Source organism: Acanthisitta chloris, unplaced genomic scaffold (genome assembly GCF_000695815.1).
Source record: "Acanthisitta chloris isolate BGI_N310 unplaced genomic scaffold, ASM69581v1 scaffold19718, whole genome shotgun sequence".
NCBI classification, from domain to species: Eukaryota; Metazoa; Chordata; class Aves; order Passeriformes; family Acanthisittidae; genus Acanthisitta; species Acanthisitta chloris.
Window position 1 is genome coordinate 2,857 of NW_008685583.1, and position 15,257 is coordinate 18,113.

General features: G+C 36.5%; 1 protein-coding gene across 1 annotated transcript; it reads right to left on the bottom strand.

The window, feature by feature from the left end:
- Window positions 1–1,116: 1,116 nt before the first annotated feature.
- PNPT1 (polyribonucleotide nucleotidyltransferase 1) lies at window positions 1,117–15,038 on the bottom strand. Its single transcript, XM_009079827.1, has 28 exons — window positions 14,896–15,038; window positions 14,503–14,577; window positions 13,567–13,672; window positions 12,988–13,037; window positions 12,453–12,516; window positions 12,319–12,366; window positions 11,516–11,629; window positions 11,074–11,260; window positions 10,564–10,615; window positions 9,915–9,972; window positions 9,697–9,793; window positions 9,507–9,609; window positions 8,662–8,732; window positions 8,051–8,087; window positions 7,212–7,278; window positions 7,019–7,108; window positions 6,636–6,689; window positions 6,417–6,523; window positions 5,798–5,869; window positions 5,637–5,700; window positions 4,789–4,872; window positions 4,232–4,315; window positions 3,431–3,537; window positions 3,291–3,346; window positions 2,912–2,990; window positions 2,479–2,526; window positions 1,993–2,154; window positions 1,117–1,274 (listed from the first exon to the last, which is right to left on the bottom strand). The coding sequence occupies exons 1-27, from the start codon at window positions 15,022–15,024 to the stop codon at window positions 1,996–1,998; spliced, it is 2,262 nt and encodes a 753-aa protein (XP_009078075.1). The 5' UTR covers window positions 15,025–15,038; the 3' UTR covers window positions 1,117–1,274; window positions 1,993–1,995.
- Between the last annotated feature and the right edge of the window lie 219 nt (window positions 15,039–15,257).

The following is a 15,257-nucleotide window of genomic DNA, read 5'->3' on the forward strand; positions in this document are numbered from 1 at the left end:
CAATTTCTGAAAACATTTATGGAAACATCCGAGTTTCTGTTCAGGCACTTTAACATCTGCCTACATAATTTATTAACACTATTCAGGATATGTAATGAATGACATATCAATCAATTAAGTCACAACAAGCAAGACATTGGAATTCTTACTAACAGAAAACAGTCCTCAAAAAAGAGGAAATGTTTGCTAAGGAAATATTTTTTTCAATCCATTTTTCAATTTTACATGATCAAAGACAGACAACTACAGAGAAGCATGACAGTGATTTATTTCTTCTTTAACATTTTAACTTAAAATAAAAAAAGCAATTTTTACTGTACATTCACATTTCTCCTCTCCCCAGTGTTTGCTTTTTTTGTTTCAGAAAATTCAGAGCCCACTTGTCATCAAGTGGGAAGTTGATTTTCTTATCAGTTCTGCATACAAACTGGCGAACGTCAGAAGGACCCTCTTTGATTTTCAAAGTCTGTACCTCACCCTGGAAAAACAAGCTGTTCTCCTGAACCCCTGGGAAATGTTTTGAAGTCTAAAAGAGATCAGTGAACTCACTGATGGAATATAATCAATAGAGGGATTCTGACACTCTTAATTAAGGTGTTTTAGGGGGAGGATTTATCACATCAATTGTTTATTCCAAAATAACTGTCTTAATGTTTTAACTATATATTTTAAAGCTCTGTGTTAATGAACCCAGATAATTAATGATGATGTTTCAGTCAGGTTCTTTGTTTCGTCCCCCTGCTGCTCAGATATTCGAGCAAGTCAAGTCTCAACAGCTGTAGACGTATTTATCTGAAACAGCATCAATCATGTTAAAGGTGACACTGCTAAGTCTTGATGTTCTGCTCAACATTTCAATTGTTTACACTGCAAAGCCAGTAGAACTTTGGTCAAGTGTGCCCCTCAACCAAGTATACAGGATAATTCCTTCTCCCAGGAAATAGTTGTTCATTTCCTGCTTCTCATATTTACATTTTTAAGTTGATAGCCAGAAGAATCCTAAGCACTGAAATGTAATCTGCTCCTCACTCTACAGAAGTCTGTGTTCTCACATTCCCATCTCACCCTTGCTGCACGAGATAAGAGCATTGCTTGTTTCTGTTTTTAGCTTTTAATCAATTTGAAGACTTTGCAGTTCTGCATCACCTTTAAGTATAGTGTCTACTTTAAAATATGATCCACTACCATCCACCTGCAGATTCTTGCCAAGATATCTACAGACTCTAGCAAAGGTCACTTGTACTTCCATGAACTATCACAGCTTTTGATGTTTCCTGAAAGAGAGAGAAAATAACTCTGTAACCAACTCATTATATCAAGGCATGAAATTAAAAAATATTCCCTAAAAATCAAAATTTCTTCAGTGAACTTTATTTCTTCTCCTGTTGCGGGTCATTCCTAGATTGCCTCAAGTTATCATTGGTGCATTGTGCCTTTCCATTTGCCACTCACTGTGTAACTGCTGACTTTAAGATCAGAGACCTTTCTGTTCTAGTAGCAAAGAACAAAAAAAACCCACACAAGTTTTTGAAAAAGCTGAGGCATAAATCAAATTCATGCTTAAAAACTAGTTTCAAGGAAGAGCTTTAGCCATTTCATTAACTGACTGAGAGTGACTCCACTAATTGATTTAATCAGGAAAACAGCTTATTTTTTATGCCCTTCCTCTACCCTGCTTTTTTATTAAAGAATGGTGACAAGGTAGAGAAAAGGAAATACACAGATGTTGCAGATGAACAAATAAGCTTGTTTGGACAAAACAGGCTGTCTAGGATGCCTGAAACTGTCAAGGCATTTGAACTAATTTTACAGTATCTCTTCAAATTATAGTACATGAAAGGGCAGTTGCTAGCTCACGACATAACTGGCAAGCAGGATGTGCACACCACGGAGACATAACTACGATACAAAAACCAGACCGATGCAATTCTTTACAATACCTGCAGAGAAAGTGCAGTTCTGAGTCAGCTTAATTTGTTCCTATGGCCTCACCTGTCACTGGGATGACGTAGATGTCTGTGAAACAGTACCTCCCCCCAGGACAATACTGTTCTTGTCAGTCAGGGTTTTAAGGTTAGCTGTGGCTGGTGACTGCAGAATTTTACGTGAAAGCCTCATTCTACCATCAGTTGGATCACGGCCAAAGTATTTCACCTGTTAAGAAAAGAAACTACTTTCAGACTGACCAACTTCAAGAGCTGTAAATAGTATTTTCCTTAAAAGGTGAGGGTCTGGTTTTGTATTTTCAATTTGATGCTAGAAAAGCCACAAACAATAGGCATAATTTACCCTATATTGCTCTGTCAAATAATGTGGTGCCTAGATAGCAAGAGTATGACACCGAATAAAACTTATTTGAAATGGGGAATGCCATATGGCAAAACATTTCCTTCATAAACACAAAATCAAAGAATTCGCTCAAATTTGAAAATACGAACAGCAGTTTTTTAGCATTTCAAAGTTAAAAAAAGTAATTACCTGAATTTCTTGTCCAACTTCTAATCCCAGGGCACTAGGGTGTTTAATCTAGAACACAGAAAAAAAAATTACATCAGTGTGATTAGTTTTGTGAGGTTAATTATAGAAGTTCCTTCTTTCAGGGATTCTTCATGTCTCACTTCAGACAATCCCAGTGGCTCAGCGCTACCGCAGGAACAACAGGTTTATAAATGCTGCATAGCAAAGTATTGCAGAGCTCAAGATGTTGGTGATGTGCACAAAAGCATCACCACTTAGACTGTTTGCATCTTTAAGAACAGGGAAAGCAGAATTAAACACAAAGGTGCTGCTAATCTAACAGTTTTTAGCCTGAGAATGGCCCCTAGAACATCACTAAGTGTGTTAACTGTCACAATAATCAGTTAAAAACAAATTTAAGTGTCTAGTTTACACTTGTTTAAGGATGTATTACCTTTCTTTGGTCAAGCTGTGAATTATGAAGTAATACTGGTGTCATGTTTTGATACAGTTTTACCATCACTCCAGAATCTCTGCAACAGAAAACAGTACAGTTATTTCCAAATGCATCAAGAAAAGTCTGTATGTAATTTACTCTGCATTACTCTCCCCAAAGCAATCATTACTAAACCTGTCATAAACAAAATTTTACTCTTCTCCTTTTAAAAATCTTCTATCAACCAACATGCCCACTCATTTTTCCTTACTTGGAATATCACCAGCATAAGTCTGGCACCCTTAAATATCAATTACCTCACATCCTATTTAGGTATCAGGAATACAGCTATGTAAAGAAACTCTTTTCTACTTCAACTCCAGAGCAGTTTTTATACCTTATTTCAGTTATTGTGGCTGTATAAACCGCACCGAATTCCAAATTAACTTCTTGCTGTGGAGGAGAGAAAAGAAGAAAACAGTAAGGCACAAATTCACAAAATGCCAAATGAAAAAGCTAACAGGAGTCTGTCCTTACATCATCTTTGCAGATTTCACCAATAAATTCTCTTGCCTCATGCATAGCACTTGGTGTGGGGGCAAACACAGAATATGTCTCTTCATCCAGCTGACTTACAGTCACACCTGAGAGAGAAATTTAATGAGAGGATTTCAGTGGACATTGCTACTGCTCCACTAAGCAGAAAAGCTGCATTCAGTAAAGACTTGCATAGAGCAAAATCATTTTCAGACTCATGAAGGCCTCAGAGTTCTAATTGTTTTCAATCTCCTTCAGTTCAGGCAATGAACATCTTTACATGCAGATGAATGACAACCATGTTACAGGTATCCTTACCTGGACAAACCTGTGGTCCATACAGGAACACAGGATTATTTTTATAATTGTTTTATGAGAGGAAAAAATTCTTGAAGGAATTTAGTTTTATGAAGGAATTTCCCAGATATTTTTAATCAAACTATAGCTTTCATTAGGAGCTGATGTGTTTTAAGTATTTTGGAGCCAGAACAGTAAAATTCTTTGCACCTCTAGGCTAGTTTTGTGGCCAGCACACTGCTCAGGCTTGCAACCAAAGGGAAGTATTGTTTTTCCTCCGTTTCTCCACCCCAATCCCCTGAAAAGCATTAATCAGGCTAACCAGAGCATTAAGAAGGCTTCAAGTCCAAAGCAGCTGAAGCAAAACATCTACCTGATATTCTACAGAAATCAGTATTTTTTCCTTTTTAGTTTGCACTGAGCATTGAAACAACTAAATATACAAGTCTGAAACAAAGGGAAACACATTAGGATAGATTATCACAGGAATCAAGAATGTCTCACCAGTCTGTGCTTGAAGTTTTTTCAAATTATAAGCCCCAGGACCAATGAATCTTAATCTTTTTGATAATGGAACATGAATAGTTTCTGAAAGAACATTTAAAAACACTTTGAAATGTTAAATAGAACAATCTTGTAAGATATCACAAAAAAAAAAAAAAAAGACACATTCCTTGAGCTTTTAATCTGCTATAGCTACCTGTATTATTTGCTGAATGCTGATGTAATTACTTGTAAAAACTGAAACAAATGAAGGCCCAGAATACACTCTGATGACTGGAATTTACCTTAAGCCATACTGAAACTGACATCTATATCCATTCCGATTTTGAGAGTTTCACAAAACTTAACTTTCATTCTGTTTTCTGGTGTACAGTGAAATATTAACACATGACAATTAAAAAAACCCCCCCAAATTAACAAAAAACCCTCCACAGAGAGCAGCAGAAACATATAATAAAGACTCATTACACAAAAAAAGCTGTTTTAAGCAGCAGCTTATTGTTAAAAAAAGCAATTATCAAAGAGATTAATTCATCCCAACACACAACTAACATTACCTACAACTGGTCCACTCTCTTTTCTGTTAGGTCTGGGTTTTGCCAGTGTTTGGTTCATAATTTGTAAAATCTCCCTCTTGGCAGCTGTAGGAGTTGGGAGGGGAAGGAGAAGGAAGGAAAGAATCAAGACCTTAGTGCAAGATTAAAATAGATTTATACAGTTTGTTATAGATACACATCCCTTCATAAAAACCTGCCTCCTGCCTAACTTGAGAATGCATCAACCGACCACACTTCCAGGCTGTGCCTGTTTGCTGTTCTGTCTATACAGAGCTCATGCTTTCAGCACATTTACTGATGTCATGCAGCCTAGAACAACACCACATACAGTTCTGTTTCAGGGTACTATTGAAGTAAATCAGTGCTGATAACAGCAAGAGGGTGTAGCTTTGATCGGTTAAGCTATGATATACTGGCCTGGAACTTCAGCTGAGCTACTTGATGTACCACTGAACAGAAATTATTTGCTCTAACTAAAATCTTGCTGTTACAATGAAGTTGAAAAATTTTCAACTAATTAAAGCCTTAGTAAAGCATGTAGCTTCAGTTTTTCATGTGGTTCAAGAATATTTTAGCTGTATACATCAAATCCAGGTATCAGTAAATTTCACTAGTAAACACAGCTGAATTTATGGAAAATGAGAGTTTGCTGTTGCTGTTCTTTTTATACCATTACTCTCTTGGATCTAAACAAAATCATGTAATGTGTGTTAGTTCAAAGCCATTTTGGGGTTCCACAATGAAAACAAAAAATAAATAGTTCATTATTTAGTTTCACCAAACTTTGAATTTAATACAATTTCTCTTTTACTATGACAAAATGAGTGCAAATACAAATATAGACATACTTGTAGCTTGCTGAATAGCTTCCATGACAATTTTTATTGGGATTCCTGGCAGCTTTAGATCAACCTGATACAAAAAGACAGAAGTGGCATCAGTATGTCAGGAAAGCTTTTTTACTACTTTCCCAGAGGTTTTTTTTTAGGAAGATTTAATGTTACAATACCTGCAGGGCAGTTATTCCTTTATTAGTACCTGCCATCTTGAAATCCATATCACCATAGTAATCCTCAATTCCCTGCCAGCACAGACAGAAAAAAAAAAAAAAGCAAATTGGAGTAACTTTATCCCAGTGCCAAATCACACCATACTAACAACACATTTTACGTTTCAAAAAACTAGAGTAGTTCTGCAGCCTTGGGATTACTTTTGAGACTTACAAGTTTTTCTTCAGCCCTATTTTGCTATTTATGATTAACACTGTTCCTTCTTCTCCTTAGAAATCAAAAGGTTTTGTGGACTAGTTCTGAACAACAGATCCACAGCTGAGTTTGTGCTGTCAGTGGCTGTATAATGTGCATTTTTCCTCCCCAGCAACTCTTCCAAATGCTCATTCTCCATCCAATAGATTGCATTTTTCAGTAAAGTATTCAAGAATTATTTATCTTTTTCTCCCATGAGAAAAAACAAACTTAATTAGAAAGACAGAGCTTAAGAAAGCTTAAAAAACCCACTGAGTATATGTTTCAGAATGAACTGGGTAAAATGTTACAAAAGAAAGCCATAAAAGATATTAAAATACAGAATTAAGCAGCAGCAACCCCACCACCATTAGGAACACTCACCAGGATGTCTGTCAGTAAACGATAGTCCTCAATAACTCCTTTTTCCTGGCTGCATTTGGTAATGAGACCTATAGCTACACCTGCCACAGCATTTGATACTGGAACTCCTAAGAGTGGTAAAAAAAAACCAAAAATGCAGTTTTGAAGTCTTTGGTGATTTCCGAATCCTGTAACACACTATCATATGTAATTTATCCTTCTAAGTGCTGTATTTGCTACCTGCATCCATTAATGCCAAACTTCCACCACACGCAGAAGCCATTGAAGATGACCCTACAGAGTTAAACATGTGAGAAAAGAAAGGAATTAAACACAGAAAAGTGGGTCTCCATACACACTGATTTATTTCCCTCACTCTGTAGCATAAAAATGCCCCCAAATACCATTTTATGAAACTCAGAATTTATGTTTACACCTCATAATAACACTGTGCTGATAAGCAAATGGGACAAAATGTCAATTGTTCATGATCACAGCAGTAGAGATATTTAGAACATTAAAACTGAAAGCCCTTACATGCCTATAACTCAAGTTGGTCAAACTTCAGTTTTTTAAGAACCAAATTTAGTCTCCAGCACTAGATTAAAATAAGATCATAATACCATTTGATTCTAAGACTTCAGAAGTAACTCTTATTGTGAATGGGAAATCCTGGGGAATAACTGGTTTCAAAGCTCTTTCTGCCAGTGCACCTGTTTAGAAAACAAACAATCAAAACCCATCAAGTGATCCATAAATTAAAATCAGATAAAATACTAAAATTTACGGCATAGGATTTCTCTAATCTGAACTTACCATGTCCAAGCTCTCTTCTATTCATACCAGTAACTTTGCCAATCTCATTAGTTGCATAAGGTGGAAACTATGGAGTAAAAAAATGTGTAGACAGAAAATTAACCTGCATTTCTCTCCCATTTTAAAACATACACTTAGAAAACAGATTTGGAATTTTTTGTGCATCTCAAGGTAAAAACAAATTAGAAAAACGTCCCAAAATTATCAAGCCACCACATGACTTCTATCAGCCACTTAGTTTGCAAACCAGGGCCAGTTTAGGAAATGTTTAGTAAAGCTCTACTTCCACAGAACAAAAGAGAATAAAGCAGTTGCAAGGTAGCTGAGAAACAACACAACAAGCTTCCTCCAATAAAACTTGTCAAACAACATAGCAGATATGTTATTTCTGTCACATAGATAATGGAACAAGATATGCTTGCTGCCTGTAGGAGATACTTTGGGCAAGTTCCAAAGGCTGAGAGAACTCTGAGATGTAAAAGCACTTCCTTACTATTGGTGTAGCATGTCAGCTGAACATATTAATAAAGTTCAATAAAAATAATAGCAGGTTAATCCTGCTTTAAGTCATAACCTGTTCTTAAGGAGCTCACCTAATGTTAAGATATTAAAAAAGCTGTATAAAATGGCAATTTACAAGTTACCTAGGGCTTTTTTAGGAAACCAGCACTTTTATTCATTAACTGAGGTATAAATCCACACATGAATTGGAATAAACACATTTTAGCAAAGCTAAACATAATTTATGTCCTTGGAAGTGATCAACTGCACCTTTACAAGCAAGACACAAAGCCCTTCTGTGAATCATGCAGAAAGCTGTGACACAGTAAAACTCTCACCTCATAATGCAGCATGAAGTTTTTATCTTTTATTCCACTATTAATTAAAAACAAGACCATGTCAAAAAAAATGAGCAAACATGTCTTACATACAACAGGCAATTCAATATTATATTGCTGTGCTTACAGATGGACCCAGCCAAAACCAACAAATCAATACATTTGCTGATCACCCACAATTGCCAAAATCACTGAATATGGACAAACACCTCCAGGCCAAAAGAATTTAGCTGGTGGATGAGATCACTGAACTGCAGCTTTAAAGGGAAGGAGTTTGACTTCAGCCTTGAACAATAAAGTGTAATCAGCACAAGGACTTGCTTGCTACAGTAATAAATTAAATTTTCTTTGCTCCATTAAAAAAAGAACACAAATACTTTGAAAATATAAACCAGCCTGGATTCTACTTGCAATACTCTCTGGTTTCAAGTGTCACCTGGAATTAATGTCACCTTAACAAAAACTAACTGCCATGACTTCCTGAAAAGTCTGAAGTCTAGTTTTACACATTTTGCAGTCTTAATGAATATATACATGTGTCAAAATTCAAGGAACTTCTATCAAACATTCTTTAATGCTCACCCTCTTTCATCACCACAACATATACATACCTCACTGCTGTTGAGATAAGATCTGATTTTACACTTGATTCTAGAGAGTCAAATGTAACTGTACACAGAACCTAAAATAACAAATAAACAAACTGCTCAAACACTTCTTCACAACTTTTACTGTTTATGAAGAATCGCAAAGAAGGATTTCAAATATGCCATCACCTCCCAGTGCTGCAAACTTGTTTATTTGCCACAGAAACTTTATTAACAGTCTGTAAAGATCATACAAGATTTACAAGATTAAAAATACTCATTTACTGCTTCTTAACCTGGTAGGAGCCCAAAGCAGTTTGTTCATTAAGAAACTGAGATACTTAATTTAAGAGACAGGGACAGATGCAGCCACAATGTTGTGCTACAGAGCAAGTCTGTTTCCCACATGGACCTGCAGCAGGTGTTATTTTTAGTGGGCTAAGAGGGACAACGCCAAAGAGTAAATCACTGTTTGCAACTAACACCCAAAATAAGTGTAGTAAGTTAGACCAATGGCTGACAGTCTTCTAGCAAAAGGAGCTATAAAAATATAGAACACATCTTGAGTACAATCTTAATTCAATCCACCCAACAGCTGACACTTTTGGCAAAGAAGAGAAGAAAATTAGCTCATTAATGCAATCTCTTTTGTACAATTTCCCTTTTTAGTTGACGTTCCATATGAAGTTCCTTTTAAAGATAGCTCATGACATGCACAATTTAGCACTCCTCTACATACCAACCTACATCATTTCCACTTATTACTATTTAGATGTGAAGAAAAAGCAAAGTTGGCATTTAAATGAAAGACACAAATCTTTCTGCTTTTGATAACTGATTTATAATTTCTGATGTTGAAATGATACTACCTGTGTTTGACCTCTTTGAAACAAGGCTGATCCATGAAGCATTTTAAACATATTCACTTCACATTTAATATCTCTGAGGGAGGTCAAATCTCTCCCATCACACCTAGGAGAAATTATGAGATCAATTAAACCATAGCCTTGGATTAAAAGCTGAGAGAAATATTATTCAGTAGGAGTTTGACATACTTACCTTCTATATTCATTCAGAACAAGATTTCTAAAAATATCCTTTGAAACCATATTAAAAGCTTCCATGATTTCATAAGGCTCAGCCTCTGGAAATTTTTCTGGGCATAGAAAAGAAATTGCAGCTGAAGTTGGAAGAGGAATTTTATAGAACTTGAACTCTTAAGCAGTGCTAACTCCATTTAAGCTTTCTCTAAGTATTAAGAGAACAAAAACTAATACCTTTCAGCTGCTCTTCTATTTCAAGCCTTATTTTGTTAATTGCTTCATCTCTTGAAATCTAGAACACAGGATTTGCAACCAGTTAACTCTACACAGCAGAATAACAACAAAGGTTTGGGTTGTTGGGATTTTGTTTGGCTTTCAAGTCTGTAAAATTCAGGGAATAGGAAACAGGACTACCACACAAATTCAAAGATCAACAATCATAGAGTACCAGGTTGGAAGGGACCTCATGTGGTCCAACCTTTCTTGGCAAAAGTACAGACTAGTCAAGATGGTTCAGGACTCTGTTCAGCTGAATTTTACAAGTGCCCCATGTTGGGGAATTCACCTCCTCCTTGAGGACATAATTCCTTGTCTGATTGTTCTTATTGGGAAAAATACTCCTCTTGTGCCCACAGGGGTAACCTACACCCATCACCCCTCATGTTTTCTGTGTGACTCCTTGTAAAAAGGGAGTCTCTCCATCTCTGTCTACTGTGAACAAATATTCTGGGAGGTCAAGAATTTACAGAACAATTTATTATTACTATTAATATATGCAGAGAAGGAAATGAGTTTATATTAACATTAGCTGAAAGAACAAAATCTTACTAGTTTTATTATGATATTAATTAAAAAACAATTATATCGTGCTTGGATTACTTACTTTATCATGGTTAGAATCTGTGAACACCGCATAGATCTTGTTAGAAGCAAGTCTTGAGGAAGAAAAGGAAGAAATTTTGACAACACATCTTAAAAAGCACTAATTAGGGTTTTTTGGGGACTAAGTATTTGTTTTCATTAATAGCATGAAAGGACCAGACTGGCATTTGCAAGCTCCAGCTGCCCTGCCACCCCCCCGGAATGAATTATCACTTCCACAGCAAGGTTCATCCCAGCCAACATCCCAACTCCTCTTTGCACCATTCCACAGGAACAGTATTATTTCCCTGGGTCTGTTTTGCCCTGTCCTCCTTGCTAAGCATAGAACAAAAGGGCTGAAGGCCATGTTCCTCTGGAAACACAGCAGAAATTCTGACCACTGAAAACATGCTCTGCTGTTAAACAAACTCCCCACACTATTTCATCACAGCTCATTCAATTAAATAATCTTTACCTAGCATTTTGGCTCCCTTAATAGAATTCAGGTTTACATTATTTGCTCTGAACTTACTTCTTGGCACATTCCACAATCTCTTCAGGAGCCATAAATAACTTCTGCACAGTTCTCTTGACAACACCACGTTCCTTCACCAGCTGCTGAATCCCCTGAATTATCTGCTGCGTGTGCTTCACCCCAACTTTGATGGCATGACAGAAGTCTTGCTGCAATATATTCTCAGCAGTTGCTTCCAACATAACTATCAACGTAAAGTTAAGTTAACTAAATTTCTATTTTGTAATTCAAAAGCAATTTAACTCATCTGAGGAAATACAGATCAACATTAAACTGCAAAGTATGATAGAATTTATTTTACCTAACCAAAAGTTACCTATCATTGTTGTTTATTCCTACTATTGTGTAAAAATACAAGTTTCAAAGATCAGGACAGTATCTGCCAAGAGGCACCTACTTGATTTTCAAGCACTCAACAGATAAAAATGAAGCTACTTACCAACTTGGCTCTGTGGAGCTCCAGCAACAACTAAATTTAAAGCACTAGAAGACATCTGTTTTCGGGTTGGATTGATAACAGTCTCTCCATCAACCAGCCCTACCCTTACTGCACCTACAAAGAAACCCCAGAGAATTATTATTCTAATAAGGAAGTTCTTTAAGGCATCATTTTACTTGGAAATTTATACATCTAAACCCAGCCTATAAATTAATCTTAAAATATTAGCAAATTGAGTGTATATTAAGAACAAATCTGGAAGATAAAATTATCTAGTCATAAATTTCTTTGGGGTACTATTATTGGGTAAGGCAAATGATGCCAAGTTGTATTACACACACTGCTGTGAGTCTACTGAGGTTTTTCAGTCATTTGAGCACATGTTTTCTAGGAAGAAAGGCAACTGAAAGGAAAATACAGCTAAGTATTTCTTCTTGGCTAGATCATTTATCTTCCCCAAAATATTCACAATTAATTAAATCTCCTCCAGCGTTCCTGGAAGAAAAGCATTCTTATCCAGCTATTTTCAAAACAATTTTCAAGACTAAATTTCTTTTAAGAAAAAAATGAAGTGATTGGTCTCTATACTACGCTATTTCTGGATTATAAATCCTCCCAGAAGTGTATTTAGTCCAGGAAAAATAATCCTTTGAAGTGCAATAATCTTATCCATTGTAAAGTTATTATAAGTGCTTGAAATTCAATATTTAGATTCAGCTTCTTGTTAAAAAAAGAAAGAATGAACTGTGGTCTAAGTCTTCCACTACATTCAAATCATCTCTAACTTCCAAATATTTACTTACCAATAGGACCATTCCAGGGGATATCAGATAATGCAAGTGCTGCAGAAGCTAGAATGAAGTGAGAAAGATCTGTATTAGAAAAGATGGGTCACAATAAATCCCACACAAGTAGCAATTCCTCACAGTCTCCTTACCTCCATTAATTGCCAGAATATCAGGATCATTGACACCATCTACTGCTAAAAGATTACAAAGGATCTGGCATAAGATAAAAGACAATGAATAATTTTGACCTATACATTTTTATTATGTCAATACAAAGCTAAGGACAGTAAAACAAAACATTCCACATATCTACACAAGCTTATACTGCAAATGGAAATTTGTTCGGGCATTTAAATTAGGAAGTAGACAAAAACTCCACTAATACATTTTATCATAGCTTATAAAATATCTACCATTGGCCTTTCTTTCCTCTATTTTACAGAGGAGGTTTCAATTTTGTTCCTGTATCTCGATAACAAGATGGAAAACTGGAATGTAATAAAAATAACTTCGGACAAATAGATGACAAACTACAAAGCATCATTGCACTGTTTGACTGTTTTTCAAAGTTTAAACTCCTCCTGGATGCTAACAGAAATAATTTTTCTCAAAACAGTGCCTGTATCATGTGACATTTTCATTGTCCACCCTCAAGTTTTCCATTTTGAAGGTAGCATGACCTACCTGTGTATCATAAAAGTAACCTCCTGGAAAAAAAAGAGTGGTCTGCCTATCTGCAAAAGAAATAGTCAAGCTCTAAGAAGTTGTTTTTTGCTGTTAGTATTTAGTTTGTCTTGCAATAACCCCACAAGAAACTGACAAAATAGTCTAAATCAAAGACACAAACAAACAAACAAACAAAAAAAGGCAGAGAATCCTGAAAGAAATTCAGCATGACATATACAATCCTAAAATTCCAACCACTCTTGATAAACAGGAAAAGAAATAGTCAAGCTCTAAGAAGTTGTTTTTTGCTGTTAGTATTTAGTTTGTCTTGCAATAACCCCACAAGAAACTGACAAAATAGTCTAAATCAAAGACACAAACAAACAAACAAACAAAAAAAGGCAGAGAATCCTGAAAGAAATTCAGCATGACATATACAATCCTAAAATTCCAACCACTCTTGATAAACAGGAAATTACAAGTTTGTTTTCTGACATTACCACAGAAACATCTGACTCTGCAAACAGCAGTTATAAACTACTCCATTTTCAAACTTTTATTTTAAATATTTTGTAATAGGTAAATATTTCAGCCTACCTATTACTCTGCTTGTAAGAATTTCTTTATCAGTGGAACCAAGTTCTCTCCTCAAGTAGTTTGTAGGAATTCTTCCTGCTGCAGCAGCTTTCTGTCTATAGTCAACCTTTCAAAAATAAAAGATACCTAAAGACAACCAGTACCTGTTGCAGAGCCACAGAAACACCCAGGTCAGAAGTGAAACCTCCAAAGGTCTATAATCCAATCCCTGCCCAGAGAAGGGTCAAGTCATACTTTGGATGACATTATTCAAGGCTGCCTTGATGCCCAAATGGACTCTCCCATTCTTCATCATATATGGAATGTCCAGGGTGCTGTGCACCCCAAGTTCAGGGCTGTGTTTTCCCTTACAGAATTCCTGTCAGTCCATTCCTCCAGACCCTGGTCCTTCTGGAGGGCAGCCCTGCTCCTGAGCCTGCCATCTGCACACACCCCCTCCCATTTGGTGCAAACTTAGCGAGCAGAGACTCCAGGTCGCTGCTACACACATGGAGCAGGCTGTGCTCCAGGATAGATCCCCTGAGGGACTCACTATTCCTCAGCCTGTAGGTGGAATATGAATCACAGAATCGGGGTGGAAACGACCTTAAGGATCATCCAGTTCCAACCCAAACCATCTAGTTCCAAGCCTTAATCACAGCCTCATAATCCAACCAATTTTCCACACACCTAAAACATAGCATCTGAGCTTGGATGTTGTGGCACAGTTCACCAGGGTTTTGTGGAAAGCCTTGGTAAAGTCAAGGCAGACAAGATCCAGGGCTCATCCCTCAACTATAGGTCATTTTATCATGAACTGCTATTCTGAATTAAGGTCTGTAGTCTACTGTTTGCATTCCTCACTCCCCTCAGCATCCTGAATTCTGCTATTTAAGGATTACTGCTGCTAAGTCTACCACTGATTATCACAAAACTAATTTTGTCATTAATACATACCACTAATGGCATAAACTGAGACGGAGAAGGCTTGGTTTTACTGACTGCTGTGACCATCACTGCTGTGTCACCTAGCTGGGTTAAGAAAGAGAAAAAATTGAAGTTACCTGCAAATAAAGCAACATCTGATGTTCTAAACTTATTTGCAAACTAAAATGCGAATAAGATTTATTCTCTGCAGAAAACCACTACATAAATCCACACTTCACATCGTTATTTTGCATAACATTTTCCTATAAAACACAAATGTACCTTCATTAGGGATTAAATTGCCACCTGAGGCTCTATATTCAATATATAACAGGCTTTGATCCCTAACTGCATCTTACTTTCAAGATGCAGAAATTTTGAAGTTGCACAAATTTTAACTACTTTTTTTCTGCTTTTTTTCACCTGAACAACAGCAGATCCATCAGCAAACTTGGCAAGTTTTCCAGAAGACAGCTCCATCTTCCTATGGGAAAGAAATAACCTGTTACTCATGGTGAATTCAAGTAAATTTTCCAGCAATTCTGCATTCATCTACAGCCCCAACTGCACAGGTTATACTTCATGAGACATCAAAATCCTCCTTAGGTATGGAAACTGAAACTCTTTGGCCAAAAGTCACCAAATCCTCTTAACTGTAATGAGCTTTTGCCTCATGTGTCCTGCTTGTTTCACCTTGAAGCAAAGCCTTGCAGCCACATGGGGTGTCACCCCAAGATACATCTATGCCTCGGAGGCAAGACACTTTGCTCACTCTGGAAGGTGAA